Source organism: Lepidothrix coronata, unplaced genomic scaffold (assembly GCF_001604755.1).
Source record: "Lepidothrix coronata isolate B3197 unplaced genomic scaffold, Lepidothrix_coronata-1.0 Scaffold162, whole genome shotgun sequence".
In the NCBI taxonomy this organism is placed as follows: domain Eukaryota; kingdom Metazoa; phylum Chordata; class Aves; order Passeriformes; family Pipridae; genus Lepidothrix; species Lepidothrix coronata.
This window is the reverse complement of record NW_016690342.1, coordinates 1,344,928-1,359,845: the sequence shown is the minus strand read 5'-3', so window position 1 is coordinate 1,359,845 and position 14,918 is coordinate 1,344,928. Positions and strand designations below refer to the sequence as shown.

The window sequence follows — 14,918 nt, the reverse complement described above, 5'->3', positions numbered from 1 at the left end:
ACCTAGTCTCAAAGTCTTAGGCAAACTAATCCATACGCATGAATCAATCAGTTCATTTTAGTCATACTGGCGTTACATAAATGTCACTAAAATCAATGACTGAAAGACATAAAAGATTAATAAGTCCTCATGTGGTACATCTAACTGGGATGCAAACTTACAGCAGATAACTTCACGCTGAACACAGCTATACAGGTAGTTTGAATAAGTCATTTTAATAGAAAACTCAAGGGCATGCCTGTGATGAGCAGGCATGGATGAGAAAAATCTGGTGCGTTATTAATTTCAGACAATGCCGAGTTCTTTTTCATAATGTACATTTTATTAATGCTCTCCATGATAGCTTTTCATACCGGTTCACCACCAGGAGTACAGTAATTACAATGTATTAAGATTCATTCCATGCCTGAGGAGTAAGGAAGTCCAGTTAAGATATGGAAAGCAAGTGAAATGTCAATCACTATTGACTCAGGGCTGGATTAAATCAAAACTCTGCCCTGGGGAACCCAGCGGCTGGGTGGGTTTGGTAACAGCACCTCCCAGACACAATCTTCAGTGAATATCTGCCTCCCTCTCCTCACTGGCTCACCTCCGCACATAACCTGTGTGCCATCAATACGGATGCAGTGGATGGGATTCACCATTTTTATTAGGACTTGGGGTTGGTCTGGCTCATCATTACAACCGTCAGTTACTGGGTGTCAGCTCTTCAGGGTTGGAAAAAGAGAGAAACATTACAGGTTGTTGTAAATGCCTCCAAGAATAACTCTTCTAGACATAATGGCAAGGGTTTAAGGTCCAGAATGATGGGATTGTCTGGGGAGAGAAACTAATAGTGAGGGCTCTAATGAAAAAAAAATCCACCACTAAACACAACCCAGTGGATTTCTGCTTTCCTGCAACCTAGTGGAAAAACAGGGAATATCTTCTTTCCTGCAGTTGCAGCCCTCACCAAGACAATGGTCACCTTGCCTAGGGACACTATGCAAGGCTGGAGAAGCGGGCAAGGGAAGAGGCATCCACATGTGGCAAATGAAAGCACAGTGTCCTCTGTGCACTGGTTTGATAAATAAATAAATGTGATAAATATGTAAATAACTTGGCACTAGCAGTTGTTAGGTGTTAATGGCAACAGCAGCCAGAGAGAGGCGGATAACAGAGGAGGTATTCAAGTACTCAAGAGGAAAAGACCAACCCTTGCAGCTCACCTTGAACCACTGCAAGCAAATTACCTCTCTAGATACCCACACTCCTCAGTCATTTAAAGCAGCTTCCAATTTCTGTTTATTGCCCACTGGCCATTCGTAGCAAAGGTATAGGGGCTTTGCCCCCAACACTATTCTAAATATGTTGGTTGATACTATCTGGCTTTTTAATGGGGAAGGACACTTCATGCTGGCCCTGCTTTCTAGAAAATGCTAGGCTGAAGAGAGTCTTCTATGTCTAGAGAAAGTTATTCTGTGTAATTTTCAAAAATATCTTTTTTTTTCTCAAGTATGGTTTTTTTCCTCGATTTCAATTTTTAATTTCAATTCTTTTTTTCCAATTTCCCTGCACTGGCTGAATCCACATGGTTGGACTCAGAGTAAATAAGGCATAAGTAGTTGTGAAGGATGAAGGGGAACACCCGAAGCTCCTCTCCAGCTTCCATCAGGTACCATGCTGCAGCAGCTCACATTCTGCAAGCGCCCGTGCCTGAGTGCAGCCCTGTTCTGCTGGCAGTGTTTGCAGATGGCCACTGTTGTGCCGCGGCAGGGGACAGTGGATGACAACTCAATGGGGAGCAGAGATTTATCAGCTTTTACTCACCTAATGCCACCCCCGCCACGCCTCGTTCCATGGAGAGGTGCGGACACTACTCTGCGCTAATGCTAATAAAGCTGGACCTGGCAGCACTACTTATGACTTCTCAAGCTTGCTTGGGCATATAAAGTTGAGTACAACATACACATCCATATTCTCGCTTCTCTCACAGACACAGCTACACAGACATGGGGACCTGCGCTGGCTGGCACCCACCCGCACCAGGCACAGTCTTGCACACGCATTTGCGAACATGCTGAGGAGAACTGCACATACAGGCACTGGCTGACATGGACACAGATGTCTATGCATGCCTCCATTTAGCCAGCTGAACTATTGGCCCAACACCATTAATAAGCCTTCAGGGGTTCTTTTTTTTCCTTTTCTTTTTTTTCTTTTTTTGAAACTAATGCTAAAACTCTGGGAATAACCACACTGATGGGGTTTGAATCCTTCTGGTGATTTCTGCCCATCCCACCCCCACCCCCCCTACAACTGCACCAAGCAGCCCAAGTCCTCTGTGGGCTGTAGCTGAGTATTTACACCAGTGGAGACCATGGGCCCAGTGAGTCCACCCTGTTTACGTGGATGAAGGATTAACTGTCTGCCGAGTCCTCTGATGGATGGGTCTGTCATCCTTCAGGTGCCTCCTGCACCTACCGTGACTGCACAGCTTGGCTGCAAGACCCCACACCAGCCTCCACAGGCAGACTCCACGGTTTCCCACATATCCATCCCCAGCTGAGCTGATTGAGAAACGCTATCTTCAAGATACTAAGGCTTATTTTTTTCAAAAAAATATCTCTATTTACACAAGACAATAAAATCTGAGCAGCTTTCCCCCGAGAAGCTTTTGCCAAGCAGAGCTGCTGCTGGACACATGCGCCAGTCCCTATTTACACACAACAGCTTTGCTTGACAGTACCCTGTTGGCAAGTTCAGCTTCTTCTGGTGTAAGGACTATTTCTTTGTCCCTCTTTTCCTTTCCTTGTTAGCTCTTTGCACAGACAGGTCTGTATTTACAACAGTAACCTGGATCCAGTGGGTTCACTTTATACAGCCCAGCTTGCAAGCACGGTGAGGGGCTCAGGATGGTGGAGTGAGCACGCTCAGCCATCTTTAAGTGCTATCAAGTTGCAAAGTCAACGTTTGGAGCAGATGAAACTAATTTCTTATTACAAAAGACAATTTTCACCCGTTCTGCTCATCTTAAAAAACTGGTGAGCGACCAAACGGTGAGGGCACTTTCCAGGGCACTGCCATGCACAGGGCAGCAGGAATCTCAGCTGGGCTGTTTTCTCCTTGGGGATGCAAGGGTTTGCTGAGGGTTTTGTTGAGGCTAGTTTCTCCTGCCTCTCCTGTTGCGCGATCCCAAGTGAGGGATGGGTAAACTGAGGCACAGAGGGGCTGAGGTGGTACGCTGGCATGGGCTTGCTGAGGCAGGCTTGTTGGGTGCCCCAGGTGCTAGATGACACTGTCTTCCATGGTGACTCGCCTGAAGACTGGCTCCTGCTTGGGCGTCCTTCCACTTTCTGCGAAAGACAAGGGGAGAGCAGGTAAAGCTCCAGAACAGGACCCTCAAGCAACCACCAGCTATTTTCAAGACCATTTCCACCCCCAGACAAAGTAAAGAATGCCTGGGCTTGCCTTGAAAAAGAAGGCTTGCTCAGAACACATGAATGTATTTATGGGTCAACATCCCATCGGGAATCTCCTCCCATCCTTTTTGCTGAATTTGGTGCTACAGTTTTGCTTAGCTTTAGCCCCACATGAGCCAGTTATTTGTTGAATGGTGTAAGGACTGACAGCATCAACCACTGCTGCCCATCGCTCTGCAGAAGAAGGGTGATGCCAAGGTGCCTTTTTGTTCCTCTGGGTTTAGCCCAGCTCAAGCAAGGAGAGCACAGAGCTGAGCAGCAGCCACCAGCTTGTACCAACCCAATAGGCTTGTTTTAGCAATCTGCATTTTTTGTAGTGTGTTCACCTCCAGCCCCCCCTTAATGATAAATAGTCAGTATAAATGACTGCAGAATAAACAGATTTGTTTTGCTATCAGACATTATCTGAAGGGCACTTTACATCCTGAGTGCTCTGCTTTACAGCTGCCTCTATAATCACTGAAGCCCCAGGGAGGAAAACACCTCCTTTCACAAGTGCAGGTTGGAAAGACACAGCCGCATGCATTTTGGGGTGAACACATGCAGGCTTCTTCATAAATAATATTTCAGGGAGAGGTTAAGATAGGCTAGACACATTCAAGAAAAATCAAGAGGTATCTTGGAGCCATTTTCTAAGCATAAATGATTTCACTCCATTTCCCAACCACCCAAATCTATGTTCCTCTGTATGGCATAATAGACAATATTACAGGGAAAGTGGTGCGGGCAGAACCGGCAACTTTTCAGGCATCTCCCAGCTTGGCTATTTTGACTGATCTTTTTAATCTTTGAGGAGGAAGGACTTTCATCCTTTCCTTGTTGCTCATCTCTTTTGTTTTCTTCTTTTTTTTCCCAAGCAGTGGGATGCATTTTCTCCTTTCATTTCCACTGCTGCTGCTAGCTTGGTGGGCTGCTTTGCATTGCAGCTCAAACTGTCAACAGCTGAAAATGCCTGGGTGCACAGTGTATCTTGGGGAAAAAAAAAATCAAATATTCCACCTATTTAATATGAAGCACTCCTCCTGGCTGATATCAACAGCAGCTTAAGCAATGAGGCCTTTTATCTCTAAGTAAGAATGGCAGCAACACAACCAAAGAGGTGGGTGAGGGGAAGGTGACCAAAGGGCAGAGCTGAGGCGCTTGCACGGAAAGCAACTCTTCCATTTATCAGGGAGGGACCCTCTCAAAAAAAGGCCTGCTTGGTGGTAAACCGTATTTTTTAAGGTGAGGAAACGAGGGGCTGGCCAGAGTAGGCACCCAACAGCCACAGCCAGGCTGTAACCTGCCTCAAATTAGCCTCCTGTCGCACATGGGCTAATCTCATACAACCTTGCACTTCTCTCCAGATGCCCACAGAAACCACCTGAGAAACTGCTTCTGGCATATTTCAGCCAAAGGACAAAGCCTTGCCAGAAATCAGAGGCTTTTTCTTTTAATTCCCCCCACGCAAAGTCCATTTACCCACACCCCCTCTGCAGCTTTCGTGCAACCAAGTCCTACAACATGTTTTGGGTGCAGTGCTGCTGCTTCCCAAGGGGCATAACCAAACATCTTCCACCCAGTTCGCTGACTGCTTAGTTTTCCACATTCATTCCCCCCCCCCCAGTCCATCAGTGGATGCTACCATAGGCTCACGCCCACTGAAAGGTGAAGCCCCTGCTGCTGGTGGGACACAAAGACTACAGGGCTTATGCCTGCATTGAACTTTCCTGCCACAGTGACCCAACTTAAACTCTGCCTGAGATGCTTCCAAGAGAAGTAGGAAAAGACAGGCTGAAACCAGTTTTATTATAGCCACAATTTATCCATCGAGCATCCTGCTGCTGGAAATAACCTTTCCAAAGTTGTAACTTAAGATGCAGTGGATTTTAAGTGGTAGTCGGAGATACTGGGTCATCTGCACAAGTACTCCCATGCACACCAGCTGAGGAGGTTGTGCAGCAGCTATGTTTGTTTTATATTCTAAGTTGCTGTTCAGGGTTTTAAGCAACGCTGTCAAAATACCAAGCATTTGCTTCCAACACATAATAATTGCTCTGTATACCAGCATGTTTTGTTTATTTATTGAGGTTTTAGCTTGGGTTTTTACATGTGTACAGTGTATTTAAGGAGTAGAAATATAAGAAAAGGAAATATGTGGAGGATGAAGAAATAAAAAGGCAGCAAATACTTAGGATGATGTTTTTGGGGTTTTTTTGTTCCTTGCATTTTGCTGAAGAAGACTATCACCATCTCTCTGGCATACCAAATACAGTAAACAGTAAGCACCTGTAAAAAACTATTTTGATGTGAAAAAGGAAGATTTCTAAGCTATCCTGGCTAGTCTCAATATTTCAGCTTTAAACAGACTATCTCTTCTGCACTGGGATTACAAATGATCTGGTGTATGATCCATGCATCCCTAGGGCTTGCCAAAGCCTTTGGAAGAGCAAAACTGGTCCTACGCCAGCTACCTGTGCTGAATGAAATGTCTCTCAGTCCAGAATGGTGAGTGCTGCTGGTTTTTCAGGGGTACCCCAGTGCTCTCCCCTGACTGCATTGGTAGTGCCCCTGCTGAGGACAGTCACCACTCACACAGTCATCAATGCCTTTCCTGGGAGCACTAATCACAGATTTTTTCTGGTTTCAGCTTTGTGCTGCAGGATGTTCTCCATGCTGTTACCAGAGAGCCTGCGACAACATGACATTTATATAATGTTCATGAGCACAGACTATTTAAACCCTAAAATATTCATTAAATAAAATTTGCATAGAGTCTAGCTGAATGCAGCAGATAGCTAAAAATAAAGTACTTTTCTTTCTAAAGGTAAGGAGGAGATCAGGCTGTGACAGATGACCAAGCCGGTGCTCTTAAGCTTTCCTGAGAAAGGTTTTTAATAAGATGAGCTATCTTTTTATCCCTGTTGACTAGACAATTCTACAGGTTATTATATTCTTTATAAACTAGTGAGATCAAGAGCATATGGGGATGTGTGAGAGAAAGGCCAGCTGGCCAGAGAAGAGGGAGGGGGATGCAGGCAACAGGGACACATATGGAGACACAGAAGGACCCCCACGAGCTCTCTGCCTCCCACCACTACCAAGGTTTCCCCTGGCCCTGTGAAGCATCTCACTGCTTATTACCTGGGGGCAGGGAGGAAAGAAAAAGATTGGTTAACAACTTCAGATTTCAAAGAATTAAAAGCAATCAAAAGGCAGAAATTAGCAGCATCATGGTAAGTAATATTGTCTACAAAATGCCTCCAAAGCTGTGATGAACACTCTCCCTTCCCAGCAACCCTCCAGTCTACATAGTCTTTACTAGCATGTCTTTCACCTTGTGTTTCTCCTTCACATGTTTCAGGGAGATTTTTACAGTCTCTTATGGCTCTTGAAGAAAATGGGTAGGAATTGCCTGCTAGAGTCAAAGTGTCCTTAAGAAGTAAACTGATGCATCAGCTCATTATGGCGTAGTCTGCAATGGGATTACAAAGGAAAAATAACCCAGTCCTGTGCAAATTAGAAGGACAAAGTGAAAAAAGGGATTCACAACTTACAAAGAATCCCAAGATGATTTTCAGGAAAATGCAAGGCATGGAGCCTTACACTTCTCCACTCTCCTCTTCCCACTGCAAAAAAGGCTTTCTGAAGAGACAACTCAAGCAAGGGATTGACAATCCTCCCTCCAAACATGCCTGGCAACCTAGGCTTCCCAAAGGTGGTCCCGTGTTTCAGAAAGCAGTCTGTGTATTGTTTGATGTTTTCATCAAGCACTACCTGTTTGCTTCTATTCTGTTTGTTTCACTGAAAGTGGGATACTTATTGCAGTTGAATGATGAAGATTTAATCCCCTCCCTATAAGGCAAATCTGGTTGTTTTTGTTTTGTTAAATGAAGCTCTACAAAGGAAGAACCATCCAGTACTGGGTTGATTATCCCCATCAACCCAGCTTGCAAAGTTATGTGCCCCAAGCATGAACATGGATTTAATACCATAATCACCGCTGCCTCTTCATCAAGCTGTTTTCTCACATCCCTGCCTTGGCTCAGCATTAAGAAATGCCTTAGAAGTTTTTTAGCTCTCCCTCCTACCCCAGGAGCATTGTAGGCACCGAGGACTTAGCAGTGACTTGATTTTCACATGCTGCAGTCTGCATAGAACACACCACTATATTGCCAGTCATGTAATAATTATATCTAGTGAGCTATTTATCAACAAGCAGAAACCTTCACCATGCCCATAATCAACTATCTGACACAACAAAGTCTGTTCTCAAGGGAAAAAAAAACAGCCAAAAATAATCTGCATCCTGCTCCCCATTTTTGGCTTAATAAAATTAAAATGCATAATATCTATTTTCCCTCTACTTTGTGATTCAGCTGTTTCCAAAGCTATAAGAAGCACCAACAGTGAATCCTATGGTGTAAGAACGGCCTGGGGACAGAAATAATCAGCTTGAAAATAAGCAGCATTTTTTGCAATCAAAGCGCTAATGGGCATGGTAGGCTGGCAGAGGGAAGTGTGAGTGAGAAGAACAGCCTGCACACTGATAAATCTGAAATACACAGAAAGGCTGGGGAAGAATGACCGTTTGTAGTAAAGGAAGTCAAAGATTTTTCAGTAGGACAAAATCATCCCATAGCAAATCCACCACTGCTTTGTTCTTGCATAGTTTCAGGGACACTGGTAAATGCTGTGCTGATCACCTGCCTCCACTTTATCACGATGATATTTGTTAAGGCATATCTCACCCTCTGGATGAATTCAATCCGTCCATATTACTGGAAAACTATTTTTTGAGTCTAATTCAGTAAAAGAGTTTTTACATTCTCCAAAGTAGGAAGTACTTCAATTATTTAAGGCCTCAGCAGCCTCTACTGGGCTGCTACATGGATTGCTATGACCACATGAGTCTGAAACACCTGCTTTGCCTGCACGCATAGGTCTACTGCACTGTCTTCCATCGCTGCTGGCATGGAAAATAAAATGAAACAGGGAGGTAGCATCAAGTGCAAGAGCGTGACCTGACTGGCCAGTGGCTGTTCTGCTATGAAGTGAGGTGATTCCCAATATTCCAACAGGAAATGCGCCCTTGCCAAAACCGAGACCTGGCAAGAGCCGCTGTTGTGATCAGTGCTTGGTCAGAAATGAAGTTTCCCCCCCAAGATGTTTTGGCCAGAGTGGCTGGTCGCAGGAAGGATGCAGGTGACTTAAACCAGACTCTTCTGTAGGCCATGAATACCACCAAATACAACCACCACTGGTCCTCACACCCAACAGGACTCTGCTGAGCAGCACCAAGCAGCATAGTCCTAACGCGAGGACAACCCTGTGAAGGAGCAGAGCTGCTCTGCTGCTGCATTTATCCTCCAATACTGGGAATGTCTTGTCTAACACAGGCCTCACCCACCTGCTCCAAGTCTTTTGGCTTTTACCCAACATGATGGCACTTCGATAGACGCAGTTTGGACAGAGGGAGCCCCAAGCCCCAAAGCCCGGGGCATGGGAGCGCTTTGTGAAAAATCACGTACTGAAAAATCGTTACCAGTTGTGTCCAGAGGTGGTTATTTTCCCTGTCAACCTTCCTAGTCTATTTTGTGGCTTTCTGTTTTCCTGATTGCTCTTGAGGGATTTGAAGGGGGAGGCTGGAGGAGAGCAGGAAAGCGCCAGTGGGCCACTGGCAGTGGTGGGACGGGAAGGGCGATGTGGCCGAGGATGGTAATGGTGCTTGGCATATGCCCGCAGCAAGAAAATAACGAGACAGCAAACAATGACCGAGAAGGCCTAACGGGGACTTGTTTTACTCTTTGACATGCTACCAGCAGTTTTTAAATCTCAGAAGAACCCAAATAAAAAACCAAACCAAACCAAAACAAAAAAACCCCAAAACCCCCATTACAATGATTAAAAGATACGACACATGAAACACTATACTCAAATCATCCGCGTGTCGTTGGCTACTTTATACAGTAGGCACAAAACAGACCTAGAATCACCTGCAACAAATGTCAACCAATGTTGTTCGCCCCTAAACAGGTACCACCAGCCTGATATTTCTAGTCAGCCATAGCTGCATAACCTTTGTGCTTAAATTGCTCAGCTTAGGCCTCCTTTCTTTGGCATTGCTCACCCATGCCATAAAGGAGTGGAGACTCTTACTGAAGACAGTAATGGAGAGAGGAACAACAACAACAAAAAAAAGAGAGATTAATTGTACAGTACATACATACAGTATCTTCTAAATCGTGATCAGTTGTTTATTGGTTGGCAAACAAGCTTCACTTTTACAACAAATATTAGTAATGAGGTCATTCAACTGTTGAGACCGTACAAAATGGATCATAAATTAAAAAAAAAAAAAAAAGGAAAAAAAAAAGAAGAATTCATACTCCGTGCTGCTAATTTACCTCCAGAAAGCCTATGTTACTTAAAAATCCTGTCAAATAAATAAATTTCCTGTTAGGAAAAATAATGAACAGAAGACTTTTTATTAAAAATCACTGCAAAGTACTTTTTAGCTCACTACGTGTCAATCTATTTTCTTCTTAACCACTGCAGTACAAGTGCCTAAACCGGGACCAGACTGAGCCGAGAAGCCCTTTGCTCCTCCAGGGATATGGCCGTCTCCTGTAGAACCCCCACTACGACTATAAAAAAACCCTCTCAGTCCCTGGATGTGACCTGATGGCCTGGCTGAGGGGCTACTTGCTTCACAGGATTATCATCATGATTGGTTGTGCACCGACAAAGAGGAAGTTTGCCCTGCTCTAGTCTGCCAAAAGGTCTGCTGGCAATATGCCAGCTAAAAAAAGTTATACAGCAAGGAAATAAAAAGACTGCCTTGGCTGAAAAGAAATGGTGATGGTGACTAAAAATGGTCCTTACAAAGTGATGTTTGGGGTTTTTTTTTTGCCCAGTGAGATTTTTTTTTTTACTGGGATGGGGAGGGGAGAAAGGGGAGGGGCAGTGGGAGAGACAAAACAAAATTAAAAAAAAAAGAGGAGTTATGAAAAACCTTGCTCCTACTGGTAGACAAACTTACAAGACCAGCACAACAGAAAAAAGTTCTTATTTTTTTTCCACTACATTAACAGGGACGCAAGTTCTGGAGGAACAGAAAGCAGACTATATGTGCAATGCTAGTATCTGTACATTACATAGAAATTGTTCGCTTCTCTTTTTCTGCCATTAGTTTTTATCATCCGTTAATACAGCAAAATGTAAAATATGCCTTTAGCACAGGATTCTAGGATTCCCTTCCATCTCATTAAATTTGTTTATGTTTTGTTTGCTCCCACAGCAAAGGGCGCTGCAGTGAAACCAAGTTGTGAGTGACCATAACCCATGATGTGATCTGGATTGGTAAGAAAGAGTTTTGCTAGCTTGTTTTATGCAGCACTCCCACCTAGATGCGCCATCGCTACTAGTTTCAAATGCACATTTTTGGCCTTTTATAATTTTTTTTCCCTCTTAAATCAGGTCCTCGGTATTAAGAGCAACACAGCATCAAGGATTGTTTAAACAAACACGGCATAACTTGAGAAGGCCACGAAGTGTGCCGTTATCTATCTCTTTCATTAACATAATGAAGTCTGTCTGGAGGGAAGAAGGATGGGAAGATAAGGGGGGGGCGTGGGCAGCAGTTACTGTCCTCTCCGGGCCGGCCTAAAAATTCCAGTAAAAAAAGTCTGAGAATTTCCTTTTGAACAGCATGAAGATTTAGGAGTACACATAATATTACCACTGTTTGGATTAACTCAGAACAGTAAACCGAGCATTATGGAGAGGCTTTTAGTTGTCTCTTTGCTTAATTTTTTGCTGAATCTTCTATAGACTAGTGACCAAGTGAGCGGGTCCTTTTGCGTTGCCGTCCGGGGGCGTTCCCTCTTTGTTTGGCGGGACTATAAAACCATCGCTGCTGCCTCGACCTAGCTGGTAGTAAGTGTGTAGCTGATGGACGTGATTCCTGGAGCCAAGGTTGGGCATGCTTTTGTAGTAAACATCGTCGGCATCGCCACCGCCGCTTTTGGCTGGCGGAGGATCGGTCTGGGTACTGGCGGTGACGCTTTCTGTAATGGGCATGCCAGCCAGCGCGGGCATACTGGTGTAGAGAGAATCCCTGTTGGGCGACTGGAGGTCGTCCGTGTGCTCGTTGGTCAGCAAAGGGAAAAAGCTCTCACTGTTGTCTTGCGGGATGCGCCGCCGACTGTAGAGGTGGGGCTGGTGGTTGTCCGCCGAGTACACTCGGGGAGGCAGCAGCGGGGCGTCCGACTCCTCGTGGATGAGCTCCAGGCCCAGGCTCTCCTCGTGGGTGAAAGAGGTGGCGTCATCCAGCACGATGGCGTCGTCCTCGCTCCCACCGCCCACACTGTTGACGAGTTTGTTCATCAAGTTGCGGCTCTGCTCACTGGAGCGCTCATGGTTGTTCAGGTAGGAAGGGATGTAGTTGGAGGTGAGTTCCTTCAGGATCTTTTTCTCGAGGGCGTTCTCTGTGTGGTTGTACCCACGGTCAAGGATTTGCACGCAGTTGCTGAGGTACTCGCCGCTGGCGATGCTGTAGCTGTTGCCGTGATTACCATTCAGTGGTAGAGTATCCGTGACACTTGTATCCCTGGCATTGTTCAGAAGCCCCTCTGAAAAACATTACACAAGAGAGGGTGACTTGTACAAACAGGACACTCATGCGGGACGTGCACACTCAAACCCCCTTCCTAGGCTGCCGCGGCTGCTGGGGCTACGCAGCAAAGGAGAGTGTTGCGGCCAAAACAGGAGGTCACAGCTCCGGCTAACCCGCTGGTGGTCAAGGTCTTCCCACCAAAAAAAAAAAGGAAAGCACTGTCAAGTATGTGACTTCATGTGGCAACAGACAGCCGGAAGGATAACCTCTCCTGGCCTATATCTCCTACAACTCTTGTGCTTTACTCTATGTATTCCTGGGGAGCTGAAAAAACAGATGACCCTCAGCTGGTCCAAACTGCACTGGCTCCAGGCGCTTTGGAGGAAGGGGGTAATTCCTCCCAGCTGAGGGAGGAATTATTTGCAGCCCAACCTTATCACTGCCCAAACTTTGTTTGGGAGTGTATCCTTCCTAGAGGAAAAAAATCCGTTCTCCCCTTTTGCTGAGGAAGCTGTCAGGGTAAAGACATAAGGCCTGAATGAAGGGATTCAGGGATCAGAAAGGTGGAGGCACAAAATGCTTCCTATCCCAGGCTTTTTTGGAAGAAGGCTAAATGCCCTACGTATTCTGCCACAAGGGCACAACCAAAATTATTTACTCCACACTGGCCAGGTGGGGATTTTCTAATATAATTGATGTTGGAGGCGGCTGTTCTGGGGTCTTGTGAAGCCTTTAAAAATAGCTCCTATTCCACTTGCAAAGTTAAAGCAGAGGATTCAGTGGAGGGTACAGCAAGTACAATCACTGACATGTTATGGCAGGCTCAGGGGAACCTGCGAGGAGTAACAGGGTATCAGGGTGCCCTCAATCTAACTGCCCATCACATCTCCAAAGGTGTCTCAACACCGACAACGTAAGGCTGGAGCTCGGCTCTTTCCCAAAGCACTACAGGAGATGGAGAAGTGCTTTGAGAGCAATGCCAGCATGAGTGGGCAAGGGAGAAGAAAATCAGGCCCAGCAGTTAAGCTACCACGTTTTCTTTTTTGGGACTACTGGCCTCCTTGGAAGGAGTAAAGGAGTGGGGGGGCATGAAATAACTTATCGACCTTTCCACTAAGGGCTTTGGGCATCGCCCAAAACTGGCAAGCAACTCCCAGCAAGCCATGGTAGATCAGAAAAGCCATTAAACTGACAATTTCAGATGAACAGTTGCTCATACCATGCTGAGTACATGGCATGTGTACCTTCTGAAAATACAGGACTCGGTCTATATCTGTGATGGAGTAGTTGCTGTATGTCAGGGGCTGGAAAGCACTACTGAAGGCTTCTTGCTTTTGAGTGAAATGCCCCAAATGTGTTGGTCACCATTTAGGTTTCTGAAGTTTAGAGGGTGCTGCTGTATCCTGTGTTCCCCAGCAAATGAGGGAGCTATGCCAAAAAATCAACTAGCCATCACAGATATAGAGCAAAGCCGTTGATTTTCACGGTGAAAGCTCTCCAACTGAGTCACGATGCTTGGGGAGAAATGAAAAGTGAGCATTTTGGGGGGAGGACCGTATGTAATGGGTGACAGGTACAACAGCATCTGTTTGATGGTTACGTTGAGTAACATATGCATTGAGGCACTGAGCACTGCGCTTCTGCTGCCAATGCATAGATCTGGGGTTTGGTGCAGAAATAAAATGGAGGCATTGCAGGTGAGAACAGAGTGGGGTTTGCAGTAAAACACGCCGTATAAAAATGCCATGACCTCGCAAATAAAAATGTGAAGTTTAAAAAAATATCATACACACAACTATATGAGATACTACACTGGGTAAATGATATCACAAAAATGAAAAATAAACAAAGAAAGCATCATCTAATCTCATCTATATATATATGTACGCATACATATATATATATACACATACGTACATACACACGCATACACATATATACATATGTATATTCATATTCTTTTGATTTCAAAACTGTGAGATTAATTTCCTTTATTAACTACATCATCTATATGTGATGCAATAAAAGTGAACTAAAAAAAATTACATTTGATATGCAATGTTTAGCTTTACTCCCATACTTGTCTCTCTGTAGGGCTCTAAACGACAGCATGAAGAAAAGGAAAGAAAAAACAACAAGTAAGCTTACAGCGACAGTAGGAGAAACATGAGTAAAAAGCAAATTGATGATATGCAGAAAAGAGAGTTAACAGAAATAATTTCCACTGCCCAGAATACATGAATTTGTTACAAGGTTTATTTCAGGTTAAAAATATTGACATTTTAGACAGAAAAAAATATTTTACGCGCAATATTCAATAGACTACATTTTTATTTTAAAAATTATCACATTTAAACCGTTTTCCAATGCCATTATAAAATGTTCAGCGTGCAACACAAATGAAGAAATAATGCCTGGAAATTTAAGAAAAGCCTAAAGCTCGTAACGGTCATGCTTGAAAAGACAGGCACTGTCATAGTCACTTCCAAAGTCTTAAAATGAATGGCTTTACTTACTGTTAGTTATAATAACCCCTGGCAGTTGAAACTGAAATCTGTTTCCTTGCTAAAAATGTTTTGCCGTCCATCCTTTGTAAGAGTGGTTTGTTAGAGTATGACTTTGTTCATCATAGGGCTGCTGGCATTGTACAGACTTTGGTAAGTCTGGATTTTATTTTAACCAAACACATGGCAAACTACATGGACTTTGCAAAAAAAAAAAAAGTAAGAGGAATAGTAGTTTGAATAATGGCATTGCTAAATGAGGCTACAGAAAAGAAAGGCTTAAAACAAGAAGAGCAAGAGATTAAGATGAAGAGACAGTGCTAACGCTCAGCTTCCCACTTTGCAGTGGTCTGTGGT

The 14,918-nt window shown here is 44.5% G+C and overlaps 1 protein-coding gene across 22 annotated transcripts in view; it reads right to left on the bottom strand.

The window, feature by feature from the left end:
- Positions 1-303: 303 nt before the first annotated feature.
- The window catches only part of ADGRL3 (adhesion G protein-coupled receptor L3), a 520,635-nt gene continuing 506,020 nt past the window's right edge, over positions 304-14,918 (bottom strand). For 6 of the 22 annotated variants that reach the window (XM_017829301.1, XM_017829308.1, XM_017829305.1 and 3 more), the window contains one exon: positions 11,268-12,073. In XM_017829301.1, coding sequence (XP_017684790.1) covers positions 11,268-12,073 — 806 coding nt within the window. Of the gene's footprint in view, positions 3,336-9,672; positions 12,074-14,103; positions 14,156-14,622; positions 14,762-14,918 lie in introns of those variants that run through there. The other 16 variants (XM_017829296.1, XM_017829299.1, XM_017829304.1 and 13 more) reach the window with 5 other exon arrangements.